Source organism: Urocitellus parryii, chromosome 10 (assembly GCF_045843805.1).
Source record: "Urocitellus parryii isolate mUroPar1 chromosome 10, mUroPar1.hap1, whole genome shotgun sequence".
Classification (NCBI taxonomy): Eukaryota; Metazoa; Chordata; class Mammalia; order Rodentia; family Sciuridae; genus Urocitellus; species Urocitellus parryii.
The window spans coordinates 58489138-58507115 of record NC_135540.1 but is presented as its reverse complement, the minus strand read 5'-3'; the positions used below and the strand labels follow the sequence as shown (position 1 = coordinate 58507115).

General features: G+C 35.0%; 1 protein-coding gene across 1 annotated transcript in view; it reads right to left on the bottom strand.

Moving 5' to 3' along the window:
* Fam241a (family with sequence similarity 241 member A) overlaps positions 1-14592 on the bottom strand; it is a 31712-nt gene extending 17120 nt beyond the window's left edge. Inside the window, exon 1 of the mRNA XM_026389715.2 lies at positions 14300-14592. Coding sequence (XP_026245500.1) covers positions 14300-14455 — 156 coding nt within the window. The 5' untranslated portion in view covers positions 14456-14592. The remainder of the gene's footprint in view (positions 1-14299) is intronic.
* Positions 14593-17978: the final 3386 nt, after the last annotated feature.

Here is a 17978-nt window from a genome sequence, read left to right as displayed (position 1 = left end):
TCAGGAAACCACACTCTGGTTCTTGGTGTGTGTCACGTCCTCTCCAAGTACGACTTGTCTTTGATTACTAAAGTCTAAATTTGATAATTCATAATTCTTGATTCACAGAACATGCAGGTTTGCAAAAATAAATCCTTTAATTTAGTTCAACAACAAATAATAATTGATTACCTACTGTAAGCAAGATAAGTCCTATGGGGTACACAAAAGAAAAAATCCATATTCACTGCCACTAAGCTGCTTAATATGAAAGATATGTACACAATCCCCATATTTAAACACTGCCACACTATTCCTTTCTAATCAAATGGAACCATAGTTTTACAAAAGATTCATAGTTTTCTTGTCTTTCTAAAGTTCAGGCAACTCTTCAGGATTCTAGATTTGTATGAAAATGCAGATTCAACATTTCCATGTGGATGTCTTTAGAAACCTCAAAAACAACATGCTCACTACTGAATTCAAATTATTTGCCCCGAATTTACTTTTCCTCCAGGATTCCCTGCTTCAATGAATGGCACCACCAGAAGTGCAACTGAATAACCTTTTAGTCATTCCAGATGTTTTCATCTGTCTCATTGTCTTTGCTCTATTTTTTCTAGTTCATTCCCTTTTGAGACTATGTGTGAGAAGTGAGGGGCTAATTTGCAGCTGATCTTATCTGTTTACTTTGTACTTTCTATTGACGCAAATTTCATTTCTATTCTAATGACTTTATTAATACTTACATAGTTTATATGCTGAAGATGCTCAAATTTTAAATCATACCCTGGCCAAGAGAAAATTACTGGTGAAATATTTTTAATGTCTTTAAAAAAAATTGTTGTATTTTAATTTGATCCTTGTAGTTTAACTTTCCCCACCTTTCTTTGCCCATTAGCCATTTGCTAAATAAACTCATTCAACACATATATTCTAAACACTTGTTCCTCCAAAAGATGCTGTAAGTTGGGTGTTATAGACTCTAGAGGTCTAATAGCCTGTAGAAGACTTCCTCAGAATCAGCCAGACAACCTGGCAGGATTTGAAAGCAGTAGTATTTGACAAGAAATCCTGATCCCATTCCAGGAAACTGTAAGACAGTCTTACAGTTTATTGGAAAATACCTTTTTCAGAACTGTCCTTCACTCTAAATAGCTTTCATTATCTTTCTCATTCTCACTCCTTTACACCAATAACTCAAAAATCTCTAAATCCCTTAATACAAAGAAGTTGAACCAGCTATTAAAAAGAAAGCAAAGTATTTAAACAGATTCCTTATAAGGCATAGTTATATAATCCTCCTTAAGAAACAAACTTTTTGAAAGACGAAATTTGCTACTTCAGTAAGTCCATAATTTACTGTTTTCTTTGATCTTTCTGTGAGGGATTTTAATTTGTTTATAGTAGGAAAAAATGAATAAAATAGTCATAAAATATAGAGAACTGAAAGCCCGGTGTAGTGGCTCATGCCTGTAATCCCAGTGGTTCAGGAGCCTAAGACAGAAGGATAGCAAGTTCAAGGTAAGACTCAGCAACTAAATGAGGCCCTATGCAATTTATTAGTGAGACCCTGTTTCAAAATGAAAAATAAAAAGGGCTGGGATGGCTAAGTGCCCCGGGTTCAATCTCTTAATACTAAAACAAACAAACAAACAAACAAATCCACACACACACACATACCAAAAAAAAAAAAAAAACAAAAAAAAAAACCAAGAGGTACATATGGAATTTGGGGGGCAATAACGTTGTTCTAACCAAAATCTGTTTTTCAGGGTTATTGAGTTATATAACCTCATTGGAAAGAATGCAAATATGAAATCAATCTTTGGTTTTCTTGTATGTATAAACCATGCATTTCACAATTACATAGAAGTGTACATTCAATATTAACATGGGAAAAGGTCAGAATAGAATCGATATTTTATAGCAGCCCAAAACACTGCATAAAGGGAGAGATCAAATATCTTTGCTATTCACAAATTAATTTACATTATAAAGCAAAAAATTATCTTTTTCCATTACTTGATTTAGAATAAGCAAAAAGGAAAAAAAATTACTGGATGCCTCTATATCAAACTGTGTTATTTAGCACATGGTCTTGTGCTATTTTGCAAGTCTGCAAATTACAGATAACTGATAGCAATGCAAATTATTCTTATCTATAGGCACACAAATAAGTTCTGCTACAGGGGAGGTTCAGTTGGCTTCCCTTCTTCTGCCTGTAGAAAAATACAGTTTCATGTCCATTTGAAAACAAATTTCAACATGTTTTATTTTTAGTACTGGGGATTGAACACAGGGGTGCTTAAACACTGAGTCATATCCCCAGCCCTTTTTTTAATTATTATTGTGAAACAGGGTCTGGCTAAATTACTTAGGGCCTTGATAAGTTGCTGGGGCTGGCTTTGAACCTGTTATCCTCCTGCCTCAGCCTTCAGAGCTTCTGGGATTACAGGCGTGTGCCATTGTGCCTGGCTCAACATATCTTTTCATCATAAATGTTTTTGGTTCTTTGATTTTACTTTTAAATTGGCTGTAATATTTGCTGGGCTCCTTCATTAATGATGAGTTAAATAAACTCTTTAATATGTATTCATTTTATATTTAATGAGAACCACAATTTTTATCTCTTTTTGAAAATTATGTTTTACCATTGACATAAATGAGATGGCTGATCTGAATTTTAATTTTGGTTAGCTGTGGGTTTTATTTTGTATCTTTCTACTAACATTGAGTCTCATATACTATTTGAGTTTCTTGTTACCCTATGCTCAAGAAAAATAAATTTCAAATCTAGACCAATTATATACTAGTTAATATTTCCAACTCTTATATTAGCATTTTACCATTGTATCATGGTGGTTTTTAAATACAGCATATCAGGACTATAATCCATATATATACACATACACATATACTTTTTTTAACAAATATTTCACAGGGATCATTTAAGCTCATGCACAACTAACATGACTAGTCTCATTTCTATTGATTCTGACAAGAGAGTTATATTTCTTGTTACACTGAAGACCAAGTTTCTACCTCTTTAAAACCAATTTGTCATGGTGATTTTTTTCTAGGAAGATACACTGCTTTGGCAAAAACATCAACTGAGTTTTTAACAGCGGAGTTGTTTTGGATAGAAGTTTTGACATATTGTATACTATCTTAGAGATGCCAAAATAATATTATAAAATATTTGCCATATGATGTAATCTCTGTTCTCATGGAGACTGCTTACAAGTGTGCCTGTAGAGGGGGGAGTAAGGAGTGGCAGAGAATAAACATGCTAACAACAAACAAGATAATTTCAAATAGTGAGAAGAGCTATAAAGAAAATAAAACAGGGCTGAGGAATGGAGGAATTTGAGGTTCTTTTTATAGAATAGTTAGAGCTGGTATATCTGAAGAACTAACTGTTAAACTGATAATGCAAAGATATGCTAAGGAAAGTTCTAGGGAAGAATTCTAGGCAGAGATCCTGAGAAAACCAATCTGGTGGGGCTAGTGCAGTGATCATGACTGAGACCCAGGATAAGAAATGCATTTTAGCCAGATGTGGTTCCACATGCCTGTAATCCCAGTGGTTCAGGAGGCCTCAGCGACTTAGAGAGGTCCTGTTTCAAAATAAAAAATAAAAAGGGATGGGGATATGGCTCAGTGCTTAAGCGCCCCTAGATTCAATGCCTGGTATCAAAAAAAAAAAAAAAGAGCTACATGTAGTGCATTCTAACTATTTCTGTCCTGTTCTGTGTTCTACCTGTTCTATCCTAACCCTATCCTATCCTGTTGCACTCCACTAAATTGATTTAATGGCCAAACACTGGCCTTTTAGATTTCAGATTTTGGAATTTTTTTTGTATACACACACACATATATACACATACATATATACATATATACATACATATATACACACACATACAAAATGGGACATCATAGGGTTGGGGCCCAACTAAATACAAAAATCACTTATGTTTCATATATACCTTATAAAAAATTACCTGAAGGTAATTTTATACAGCATTTTTAGTATACTTGTGTTTCACTTACAACCTGTTACTTTGGGTCAGTTATAGAATTCTTCACATTAACATGTAGATCTCAAAGTTTTAGATTTTGGAGGATTTCAGATTTTCAGATTAGGGATATGTTTTCACTATGTTACTTAACCTCCTTGTGCTGCAATTTGTACATTTTAAAGTCTAGGTAATAATAGTTCCTCATCACAAGGTTTGGCACGAGATTTCCCTCCAGAAAGACTGAACCCACATATACCTCTAACTTTTAGCATATTCTTATCATATATCCTATTTCTCTAAACCTATATTATTTATCTTTTTTAATTTTGTCAACTTTTTAGGTGAAAACTCATTTGTAATTGTTATATTTATATTTATATTCCTTTTATTTCTAGTAAGGATGGACACGTTTTCTTACTTATTGGACACTACTTTTTGTTACAGTTTTCATTTTTTATAAAATGTAAATTATGGAATAATTATAAATTTACTAACTATATAGAGCCTTATCTAATCATAGCATTTAATATAACTAGTTTATCATATTTACAACCTGCCATTTGTCATTAAGTTACAGCATTCTCTTAATTATTTCACACTAACCTACATAGATCCAATTAAGGAAAAAAAGACTTTTTGAGGAGATTCATAAAAAATCAATGAGAATATGTACAGATCTTAGTTTATGAAATTAGTATAAACTGAAAAGTACAAAAATTTTTATTCATTTTTCATTTTAATTAAATTTTCAATATTTTTTTAAATTGCCACAGATTGTAAACATACAAAAATGAACAACCAGGTATTCACAAGGACATACCCAATTTCAGTGACATCTATCAAATATATTAACACAGTTGCTTATTATAGTGGAAGGAAATGGTCATGTGACAAAGAAACAGAGAGTCTTTCTTTGCATGAAATAATGACAGATAATACTAAGCCATGAAGTGAAGAATATGACTAATTTAAACATCTTTATTAATTCAAGCTGCAGGTTAAAAAATTTATACATTTTGTACTTTTCCTAAAATTGACTTCTTTTTTGTAAAGTGATATCTGATGACATTACTGACTGACTACCTTGTATGTGCAGATAGTATGCTAGATGCTACCCACAAGATGAGGGAGGGGGCTTGTCTATTCAAAGCAGTCAACATCAAACATGTTTGCTAAAAAATGACATTCCTTTTCAATTCTCAACTTGTAGCAGTAAAAATTTAGATTCTGCTACATGTTATTATCTCTGAAAAGCACAGAATAAGGAATTGTAAATCATTTAGGCTGATGGAATTTGAAAACTTATATTCCATGCATATATCCAAGTAAAATTTTGATATTTAATAAGGATTAAAAAAACCAAAAATCTTTTTTTTAATAATTGAATAAGAATAAAAAAATTCTCAAACACAGATATTAGAAAAAATTATCCAAGGAAATATAGTAAGAGCCCTAAATGGAAATAATTAACATTGTGTTTAGATAGTAAGTATTAATAGTAATTTTATCCTTCATTTCCATGAAATTCAAAACATGTGTACCATGCTTTCTTTTTGATTATAACTCTGATAAGCTGAAGCTATTGTTATTAAAAAACAGGAACAAATAAAGTTAATCATTTCCAAGAACAGGCACAGCTGCCAATGAAGTTAAATGGAAAAAAAAAATAAAGAAAAACCACTGGACATAGGGAAAAAATTAGATCAGAGAGTAAAATAGAAAGTATCTTCTACATCAAGTTAAATGGAAATTCAGATTCTTTGTTCAGACGAAGCTACTTTTCAAATGTTTTATCAATTTCTTTAAATACACACGAATATACTTACTTATCCAAAAAATAACTGGTAGGAACTCTTAAGATATTTGAGGATAAGAGAGGCCAGAATCACAAGATAAGATTGTTACTCCAGAGAAAAAGGGAAAAAAGAAAAAAAGAAAGGCTTAAAGAAGGTAACAAATAAATATAGTTTCTACTTATACCTCTTAGGGCAAGACTGATGTCATGGTACTTTTAGTTTTTCCCTTTGATTTTGCTTTATTACTTCTCTTGAATGGGAAATTGAGAAAAATTTACATAGAAGTGGATGGGTATACTTGTTTAAGGATCAGTGACACACAGGGGGAAAAAAATCACCAAAATATCTACATAAAAAAACAGTATTAATTTAGATTGACAGGTTTATTTTTTTCTTAGAGAATTAGAAATCACTTGATTTATCTGATTTTTAGATTAGGAAATTTAATGCTTTATTCAATAAATAACATTTCTTCTATAAATTAGAGAAATACATGTACTAAGAATACAGTTCCATAATGTGATTAGTTGAGGGAATAAAACCTAGAGAAGTGGGGAAGAGAGAAGGTAAGGAAGGAATTGGAAGTATATATATATATATACACACACACATACACACACTCATATGTGTGTGTGGGTGTGTGGATGTGTGTGTGGGTGTGTGGATGTATATAAACTGTAAGGAAGAAATTTAATTGTGAGGAAGGGATTTTTTCCCTTACTTTTTACTGGTGCATTAAAGTTTACATGATGGTGGGATTTGTTGTTACATATTCATATATGCACACAATATAACAATGTAATTTGGCCAATATCACTCTTCAGTACTTCCCTTTTCCCTTCCTTCCTCCTTCCTCTAGTCCCTTTTCCTTCCTTCTACTGATCTTCCTTAGATTTTCATGAGAACCTCCCAACCTTTCTTTTCCTTTTTTCTCTCTAGTTTCTACATATAAAACACATGACCCTTGATCTTCTGAGTTTGGCTTATTTTGCTTAACATAATATTCTCAAGTTCCATCCATTTTCCTGCAAATTACATAATTTTATTTTTCTTTTGGCTGAGTAAAACTTTTTTTTTTTTGTACTGGGATTGAACTCAGGGTGCTTAAACACTGAGCCACATCTTTTTGTATTTTATGTAGACAGGTTTTCACCATGTTGCTTAGGCCCCCACTAAGTTGCTGAGGCTGGCTTTGAACTCATGATCCTCCTGCCTCAGCCTCCAGAGCCACTGAGATTATAGGTATGTACCACCATGCCCAGCTAAACTCCATTGTTTTATATCACATTTTCCTCAGCCATTGATGGACACCTACGCTGGTTCCATAATTTGGCTATTGTAGATTGTTCTGCTATAAACATGGGTATGCAGGTATTACTATAATATAATGATTTTAATTTTTTAGGAAAAATACCAAGGAATGGTATAGATGGGTCATATGGTGGTTCCATTCCTACTCTTTTAAGGAACTTCAATATTGATGGGAACTAACATTTTTTTTAGGGCCTGCTGTATGCTAAGCATTTTGTAATAAAAAATCTAACTAAATCCTCAGAGAAACTTTAAGAGATGGGTAGTATTAGACCTGTTACAATTGAGGGAATTGAGTCTCTGAGGGATTAAGTAACAAGGATCACACTAATAAGTAGTAGGATTCAAACCTAAAACTTTCATACTCCAAAAACTTCTTTATTGTTTTCACAAAGCTTATCTTCAACAGAGAAGAAGAGGATATGAAGAAGAGGAGAAGATGAATGAAAAAACAGAGAAAGTGGCTGAGATGTGTAGGAAAGAAAAAAGCACAATGGGATATACTACAGAGCCATAGTAATAAAAATAGCATGGTTCTGATATTAAAATGAGACACGTAGATCAAAGGAATAGACACAAGTTTACAGTCATCTGATTCTTGGAAAAGGTATCAAAAACAGGTTGGAGAAAAAACAGCCTCTTTAACGAATGGTACTGGGAAACTGGATATCCATATTTAGAAGAATGAAACTAGTCAAGTGTCTGTCAACAGATGAAAAGATAAAGAAAATGTGGTATATATACAAAATGAATTTTTACTCAGCCATAAAAAAGAACGAAATTATGTCAATTGCAGAAAAATGGATAGAACTGGACAATATCATGTTAAGTGAAATAAGCCTGACACAGAAAGAAAGATACATATCATGTATTTTCTCTCTTATGTGAAAGCTGGGGTGCAGGGGGACAAAAGGGATGCCATGAAAGTAGAAGGGAGATCTTTAGGGTAAAGAAAAGAGACCGAGAGGGTAAAGAAAAGTATCAATTTTACTTTTGATAGAATTATGTTATAGTATGGAACAATCTGCTGCAATAAAACCCACTATTTTGTATAATTAATATGAGCCAATTAAAAAAAAGCACAATGGAAGAAAGAATATCAATAGGAATAGAAAAGAAGATGGGTGGTAGGAAAGAGGCAGGAAAGGAATGTGAGGGAGATCAAATCAAAACTGAACAAGTTGGAATAAGGTACAACATGAAGAAGAAACAGGAAAGGAGTCATTTGGGAGACTACCTGTTTGGAACGTAGACTTCAGGGGGAAAAACAATTTTTATCTATTTTTTGAATATCGATTAGAGCAATTATTCTTAACAACTCAGGCATTCTAAATTCTAACCCTTATATATTTTGAGTAGAGTTTCTCAACTTTGATACTTTGAGTCAGACATATTTTGTTGTAAAGGACTTTCTGTGCATTATAGAATGTTTAACAGTTATCTCTGAACCTCCTATTAGATGACAGTAGCACCCCCTAAAGTCTCAACAATAAAAAATTTCCCAGACATTACCAAATGTCCCCTGGAAGCAAAATCACCCCCATTTGAGGACTACTGATTAGAGATTATGCTCCAGATAATGATATAAAAATGAACAAAAGATGCCTAATTATGCAAAATTATTTCCTGTATCACTCTGACTAAACGTCCTCAGGAACAAGAGAAAATTAAATCAGTGTAGAATTTATCTTAAGTTCATAGTACTTGTTATAGTATTGTTTAAAAATTACTTTTAAAGGATGTGAAAGGAATTAGGTCTAAGCAAATATCTAGTTTTGAACTACGCAATCTAAGGAGAGCAGCAGATTTCAGAAACTGGTTTCCTACCATGTGACTGGCTCTTTGCACATAAGATCTGGCTTTGCAGTTTAGAGACCTGGGTTCTGGTCTGCTCTGGTATACACCAGTTGTAGTACCTAGACCAAATCACTTGGCCTGTTGTATTCATATACCTTACAAAAAGTTCAAATATATACTTCTGAAAAAAAACTAACTTCCTTAGATACATCTATTACTGATAGTATGTCGAAGGGAAAATGTGGCGCGTACTGTATTGGTTTGCTTATCTATCCTCTAAAGTGTGGTCTGTGGGCATAGCACTGGCATCGCTTGGAAGTTTGTTGGAGATGCAAAATTTCAGAACTTACACCAACTGCACCAAAATCTGTATTTAACAAGAAAGAGATGATAGCCATAAAAATTAAAGTTGAGGAGTAAGTATTATATTCTGCCTTTCTCCCAGGGTTCCTTTTTAACTGTAGAGGCTGGATATATTAAAGACAACCTTTGTTAGATTTCTTTTCAGTTATGGTTCTGCTTAAAGATTAGGTCCAACAGTTAATACTTTGTGTATACCAAAAAAATGAACAAGGCTATTAACTTTAATCTAAAGTTAGTAAGTATAAACCTAGATATTCTGGATATAGAATTGGTATAGTTAGTCATATTTCTAATGATAGATAAAAAGGACACACGGGTTGCCTCTCCCTTTTTGAAAGGTCATCTAATTGAAAACTTTGTTCAATGCTGTTATAGAGGTTTCTTCATTAATTTACTTAAATATCTATGAAACAGCATTGGTCTTTGAAAAATTCCAGGCATAGCAAAAGGCAAGAAGTAGAAATGAAGACAGTATCATTTGAAAGGAAGCAAAGTCATCCTTACATATAGACAAGATGTTTATATAACTAGAAGATGCAAAACAATCAAGTCTAAAAGTAATCAGTATTTCTTAATGTTAGAATTAATAAAAGAATTCAGAAAGGTAGCAAGTTAAAAAATAAATACATAAATGCCAATAGCTATACATTGCAGCAAGAAAACATAATGTGGAAAATAAATCCTTGTCATAATAACAACAAAAATAAAAAAGCTTATACAGGCTTTAGTCTGTAGGTATACATGAAATGTATACATGTATATATGTGTGTCAATAGCTATATTACTATATATGAATGTATATGACTATAAATATAAATATATATACACACATATTATTATAAAGAATAGTAAAGCAAGGGAAAATGTGGACTTTTCAATGATAGAAAAAAAATTAGCTCCATACCTTATACAATACATAAAATAATTCTAAAGAGATTAAATATAGAGAGCACAAGTGTACACATATAAAAGAAATTTTGGTGGCTATTTAACTCATTATAGTATTAGAATTTCTAAACAAAAATACTTAAATATGTGTACATCTGTATAATGTGTACGTGTGTATGTGTGAAATTACCAAAAAAGAAATACCTTTGACTGACAAAAATTTAAAGCATTTCTTCTTTTGAAACATTTCTAAATTTAAAAAATCACAATAAAATTACAAAGTAAATATCAAACAATGTAGATATTTATAATCAATGTGAAGTAAGATATTAATATCCTTGTAATAATGGCAAAAGAAAAAAATGGTCAAAGAACATGATTAAAAAGAAATACAAATGCATAATAAACATATGCCACGTTTTAGCAAACCTCTCTAGTAATGTCTTACAACAATAAGAATTTTTGCTTACTAAAATGGCAAAGATGAACACATATTATTCATTGTTTGGCACATATGGATTCCAATGGCACTCAAGCATCAGTGCTGGAAGTGCACATTAGCATATACACTCTTAAATGCTATTCTTTAGGATGTTTCAAGGGGTTTCAATGCATTTCATTTACTGAGTTAGTTCTTTCTTCTAGGAATCTGTTTCGAGGTAGAAGTGTGAGGATTTAAAAGCAAATATTTTCATATATTTTATTTATACACAAAACAATTATTTATAAAAGAAATGATATGAAGTGTACACTGCTTAAGAGAACATACTATCAGGCAATCCTAAAAATAGTTTTTACATAATTTTTGTAACATGTAGCATTCATCTTCATTAAAGAAGATATAAAATTGTGCTTATATTAAAACATGTACAAATACAAACACAGATATAGCAATAACAAATATCTGATATCAAAATATTACCCAGAATAGGATTTTAAATACTTTTTTCCTTTAGATACTTCTATTTTTATTTTTCAAAGTACACATTACTTTTATAATCATAAAGACCCTAAAACTAGAGTTAATGATTCTAAAGTTAATGTAAGAATAATGGGATGTCCCATATTCTATGTCAGTGTGGACATCTTAGGTTATTCAGATTTTGAACTGTACTGTGTGCCACATCTAAGCAGATGCTACAGACATAATAAAAATCTCAGTAATGTTTACATTCCAGCTATGCAGAAGGGCACAGAGTCTCTTGCCTAAAGTCACTCTGGCATTGACTGTCATGAACATACTCGGATTATCTCTCATGCACATGATTATCAACACACCTACAGAATATGTCCTGTCTCCTCAACATCTCCTGAAATTGCTCCTTCTTCTCTCTTAAAGGTCTGACTTCTACTTTAAACCTAACACAGGTTTCTTCTTCACGGCCTTCTTCAAAGCCTCCTTTCTTAGGATACTTGATTTTCACTACACCTCCTTTGTCAATCATCCTACCTCTAAGATTCAGGTCAGAAGAACTGAGAAACTTACTTAGCTTTTTCTCAAATAGAGTAGCAGCTAAAGACAATTTATAAAAGGCTGACAATCTATTAGTTATTAATAAATCACAGATATAAATGCCAGTATTTCAGTATTACATGAAATAAGTTCCGAAATACAATAACTTTTGAACTGGTATTATAATAACAATGAGCCAAAGGTAGGTTTTGTATAGTCAAAGCATATGCAAGACTTCCCAGTTGAGGGAGGGGAATGAGTCTTTCAAAAAGGAATGGAAAGAAAATCAGTGAAGGACAAAGGATGTACGCAAAGGAGTCTTTAGCCTGGGAAATAAGCCCAAGGAAGAAACCTGCTTCATCAAATTATCAGGAAAGGAAACTCTGTGAAGGAAACAGAAACAGAAAGGGATTTAACACAGAAAATTAGGTGCTGACAAAGACTGAAGGAGCACAAGTCAGGTGCCTTTGGAGCTTCTGACTTCAAGATTACACCTTCAAGGCATTGATCAAGATAAGGAGCCTCAGAAGGCTCAATTTCCTCTTAATATCCATAAGGATACTAAGACTCTGGAACACCAAGTGAGCATGAGCATGCTAAGCAGAAAGAACAAGCAGGAAGATGACCTCTGCTTCATTTCCAGCTAATTAGTTTTGGTTCTGTTTCTGTTTATGTCATTGCTTTTATGGAAAAATTCAGTGTAAGTTCTAAATCATTAGCTTGGGAACCAATTTTTCAAAGTATTATGTTTATAATTTGGAATCCTTGTGTCTTTAAAATGTCAACAAAACAAATAAAATGAATAAGAAAAACTAAAATTTCTTCTTGGGATGTTTTATAGTTGTGAACTTCATTTAATTCTCCTCAAATATCTTAGTGTGTGTAAAATCATCTCCTCCATCATTACATGGCAGTGTATAAAATTTTTAAACTTCATTTGTAGGATGTGAAAAAAGCTAGGAAACAAGGCTTCGTGATGATAATTTATCACAAAAGCTCAAAAGCTTGCTTCTTAACACCAATGGGTTGCACCTTTTTTTTTTTTTTTTTTTTTGGTGCTTGTTTTTGGCTTATTGGTAAAAAGTTCTTCTTTGGTGCTGATGTAGTAAGCACATTTTCAATTATTCTGTATATAGGCTCAGGGTACATACATCATGGGATAAAAATGATAAGAATAACAATTTCATGACATGCAATGAAGGAAGCAGGAATGCAAAGGAATATTTGTTTTCTAGTGTAAATGTTTCATTCTTTTTGTTGTTGTTGTTGTTAGTTGTTTGTTTCATCCTTTTTCTTTTAACCATAAATAATATTGGTAAAATCAGAGTTAATGATGATGTCCACATCATTGTACTGATGAAGTCCATAGAAGCTTAAGTAAATTATTTTATATAATTACTTAAAAGTCATTTGAAAATGTACTTCGGAAACCTTCCTCAAATGAACCCCTACTCCCAAGGAAGTTCTTGTAGCTGTTTCCTTTACCTTTCCAGTTGAGCAACTAAGGTAAGAGGAAACCAAGACCTTTATCTACTGAGTCATGCATGTTACAGTTAACGGGAAAACTACCAGGAAGGGAATCAGGAAGATCTCCTAGCGACCAATTATTTGCTTCAGTCACCATCTCCTATATTGTCACACACATGAACAATTACAATCCACATGATGTTCAAACCTACTAAGGCTTATTTTGTGTGCCACATACAATTTCTTTCCTAAGTAACATACCTATTAATGTATTTAGTGATGGTATTGGAGTTTGTGAAATGTAACAAAAAGGACGGATGGAAAAGGATGAGAAGTGACAGGTATTAATTGACCCAACAGTACAGGTTACAGTAAAGGCCAATAATCAATTGCATTCCTGCCTCTTAATGTGATTCTGAAGACCAGCTTATCTCAAATATTTCTGAAGATCTAATTATTGCATTTGCCCATGAAAATTCTTCCGACAGGTAATTCAGTTTCTTAAACTTCTCACCTAAGGTATTTGATATTAAAATGTCCCTGATCACACTCAATTTAATGAGATCAAATCCAGAAGGCTTGTTCTCCTTTCCCTTATGTCTGGCCTCTCTGGTGCCCAGTGAAAGCAATTTTGCTGCTTTTTTTATTTTTTTAAATGAAGTTTAGATCTCCATCTGCTCTTATACAGAACTTGGTCTGGGAGAGTCCCTGTTAAGACATCTATTGTAATAGTCGCACCTACACGTCTTCACACACTGACGGCCTATGGCGAGAAATACACCCACACCTCGCCGAGACGGTAGGTGTGTGTTCAGATGCAAGATGGAGGGCAGGAGGGGAGCCGCTGTCCCCTAAGCCAGGCTCAGGCGCACCGACTCCAAGTTGAAGAGTGTTCACAGGTAGGGCTTTTAGGCAAGTGGTAGCTCTGGAGGGTATTTCCGCAGGGAGCCGGACAGACAACTGTCCTCCTGACGGCGGCAGGAGGGTCGAGCTGCCCCGCCACACACGCGCCCGGTGGCCCGCACTTGCAGCCGCACACGCGCGAGCCTGCAGCCCCGCCCCGCGCGCCGTCCAACCGCTCCTCCGGCGGCTTCCCAGGACGCGGCGGCCCCCAGCGCCCCGCGCGGGGAGAGCCCAGGCGCCGCCCGCCTGCCGGGCCACTTCCCTCCGCCGCCGGGTGAAGCTCGGGGCCCGGCCGCGCCGGCCCTCTTGGCGCTCACCTGCTCGCTCTCCTCCGGGGGCTGCAGCCCGCGCCGCCGCGGGCTCGCTCCGGGCTCCCGCTCCGTCCCAGTCGCCGCCCGCTCCGCCAGAGCGTCCCCGTCCTCGTCGCGATCCCCGCTGCCGCCGCCCCGCAGCAGTTCCCCAGCCGAGCACATCCCGCTGCCAACTCCCGCCGCCCGGGACGGCCGCTGGAAGGCCACGCCGAGTCGCACGAGGCGGTGGCCGCCGCCCCAGGGTCGCACTAGTCGGCAGCGCCTGTGGATGACAGGAGACTGCGAAGCGCGTCTGCCGGCCTGGGCGCCCAAAGTACAGTAGCAGCCCGGCCCCTCCTGTCACAGGCTCGCCCCGCCCCGCCGCCGGGAGGAGCCCTCCGGGGCGGGGCCAAGGCGGGGGCGGGACCAAGGCGCGCGTGTGCGTGCGTGTGTTTGTGTGTGTGTGTGTGTGTGTGTGTGTGTATCTTGTATCTATGTCTATAAGAGGATTTGAATGTGCGTGACTATAGTGATATGAAGGAGTGTATGAGAGAAATTTGTGAGTGTGTGTGCCTTTGTGTGTGTGAAATAGAGAATTGTGGGCATGAGGGAGAAAGTGAGAAACTGAGAGACTTACGTGTGAAGGGAGCAAGGTGTGTGAAAGAGACAATGTGTGATGTAAGAGAGTGCTTTTGTGGGTGAGGGAGGCAGTATTGTGAGTGTGGGAGCCATACACGTACACCCATTTACACTCTCCAGGAGGGACCCTCTGTTCTTGCCTGGCACTGGATATGCTGGTTATGCTGCTGGCTGCCTGTTAAGGACAGCTGTCCAACCTTTGCAAGGAACACACATTTCTGTGTGTTTCTTTTCTTTTGCCTTCTGTCCTAGTATCTCTTTAAAGGGCTGTGTCTTTTTCTCTGTATTGAGTGCTCCCTGGTATGTGGTCTTTGGTGGAGACTTGGGATCATTTAATGTAGCCTCTGTATATTTCTATAAATGGGTAAGAATAGGTCTCAGTGGGTAATAGGGGACATATCCAATTTATAATTATTTCTCTTACTACCCCATCCATTTTGTTAAAGGGAAATCGAGGGACATTTAAATTAATGCCATTTAAATTAATGACATTTAAATTAATTTTGCATGTATCTGTTAGACCTGTTTTCTATTTTTGGTAGAGATTCCCTCAGACTTTCTCTGTCACACACACAACTAACACATGGTTCATACACACATGAACTCTTGTGCATAGTTTCTCACACCTCATCTCTGTCACAAATCCTCTTAGTTTTCATTACACATACAAATGTGTTCATTCAATGTTTCAGCAGGTATTTATTGAAGATTACTAGGCACTAGGCTCATATCTAGGTTATGTTTCATTTGGAACAGGCATTCTTTTGTTCCCAGAATTTTTGTTTTTTTTTTTTTCCTGGAGATCTAGAAAACAACTCTAATAATAGCATTTTAAACAAAAAACATTATTCACATTACATTCCAGATCTTACACCTTGGAGCACATCTTGTGAGAGGAGTGGAACATTTTTGCTGGCCTAGAATGTATGCTTTTGGATATCACAAATTAGAAAGAAAATGAATCTAGATTAATTTCTTTATTAAAAGCCTTTAAAACCCTGGAGGATGGTACTTAATATAATATAAATATATATAATACATATATATTATATATAAATATATATTTAATTTCTATAGTTAAATTATTTAATAATTATATATAATTTCTATAGTTAAATTATTTAATAATTATATATAATATTATATATTAATAATTATATATAATTATTTAATTTGTATATATACATATATATATAAAACAAAAACAAATGTCACCAATAGAACTCAGAAACATCCCTGATAGGTCTCATACCTTTCCTCTAATAGCAACATTTTTATTTTTTAAATTTTAGGTTTACTATTGTTTCTTATTAAAAAGTGACCTATTTTTAAAAAATAAAACTTTGATATCTTCATATCTTCTCAAAGTTTTATATATATATAAATACACACACACACACACACACACACATATTGATGCAGAGAACATCAACCCTTTACTGTCAACCCTGTGAATTTAAGGCACATTTTGAAGCTCTCCCTCTTTTGCTTATATTCCTTATCTTGGTCTTATGGTTTGGAACCAGAGTGTTACCCAAAGCTTCGTGTGTTGAAGACTTGATCCCCAACACAGTAATATTCAGAGATGAAACTTTTGGGAAGTGATTGGATCATGAAGGCTCTTACTTCATTAATCCATTGATGGATTAATTATTTGATGACATTAGTGGGAGATGGTAGAAACTTTAGGTGGTAAGGCCTAGTTGGAGGAAGTAGATCACTGGAGGTATGCCCGGGAAGGGCATCTTTTATCCCTAGCCTGTTCTCTTTCTCCCTCTCCCCACTCCCCTCTTCCAGCTATCCTGAAGTGAGTAGCTTTCTTCTGCCATGCCCTTCTGTGATGTTACCTCAGGCCAAAGCAATGGAGCTGGCCGACCATTGACTGAAACCTCTGAAACTGAGTAAAAATAAATATTTCCTCCTTTAACGTGTTTCTCTTAGTTATTTGGCATAGCAACAAAAATCTAGCTAATAAAATTGGTAAGTCAAAAAGTTATGTCTTCTGAAGAATGAACAGAAAGTTGTACGTTGGGACTCAGAAGTCACAGAATATATAGAGACAGGCAAGTTAAAAGATCAGTACAGGGATGGGAATATAGCTTAGTTGGTAGAGTGCTTGCCTTGCATGCACAAGGCCTGGGGTACAAACCGCTGCTAAGCTTTTAGAGTAGGGGAAGAATTTGACAAAAGTCCTGTAGAATATACTACCTGGTGTTTTGCCAATTCATACTTCTTGATTGATTGACAAATATGTTCATTCAATGTTTCAGCGGGTGTTTATTGAACATTACTAGGCACTAGGCTCATATCTAGGTTATGTTTCTTTGGAAACAGGCATTATTTTGTTCCCAGAATTTTTGTTTTTTCCTGGAGATCTAGAAAACAACTCTAATAATAGCATTTTAAAAAAAAAACATTATTCACATTACATTCCAGATCTTACACCTTCGAGCACATCTTGTGAGAGGAGTGGAACATTTTTGCTGGCTCTGTGAGGTGAATAACATATACAAAGCTATCAGCCAGTTTCCATGGGAAGTATAAGATTGCTATTACCTAGACAACTATAGCATGTTGGTCTCATATGTCGTTCATTTTGATTTTATTTTGTATTTACCTTTGCTCAGGAATTAATAAGTTTCAAGAAAAAGGATTCATGTCTAAGGACAAGCCTGTCACATATACATGTGGCTTTGTGGCAGTTGCTGTGAGAGCAAGGACTTTTAATTCCTCACTTTCATGTTTGAATCTTATTTTTAATGTTCTCCTACTATTACTTCATTTGTATCTCTTTCCAGAGGGAAAAATGAACAGATCAGTGTGAACTATATTCACCCAATAATATGTAATCTTAGGAAAAGGACAATTATCTCAATCCAAACTTTGTTTTTTTTCAGTTGGACTTTTAGTATACTAGGATGTTATTGTATTATAAGTTTCCTAAATTTTTGCTTCTCATATAATTTTCTATTTAGCAGAATCTTTAGAAAATGGAATTATTTTTGAAATGTTTGAAATCTTAACCAAAATTTCAGTAATCTCTGTTGTACTTTATAGTTTGGATTTG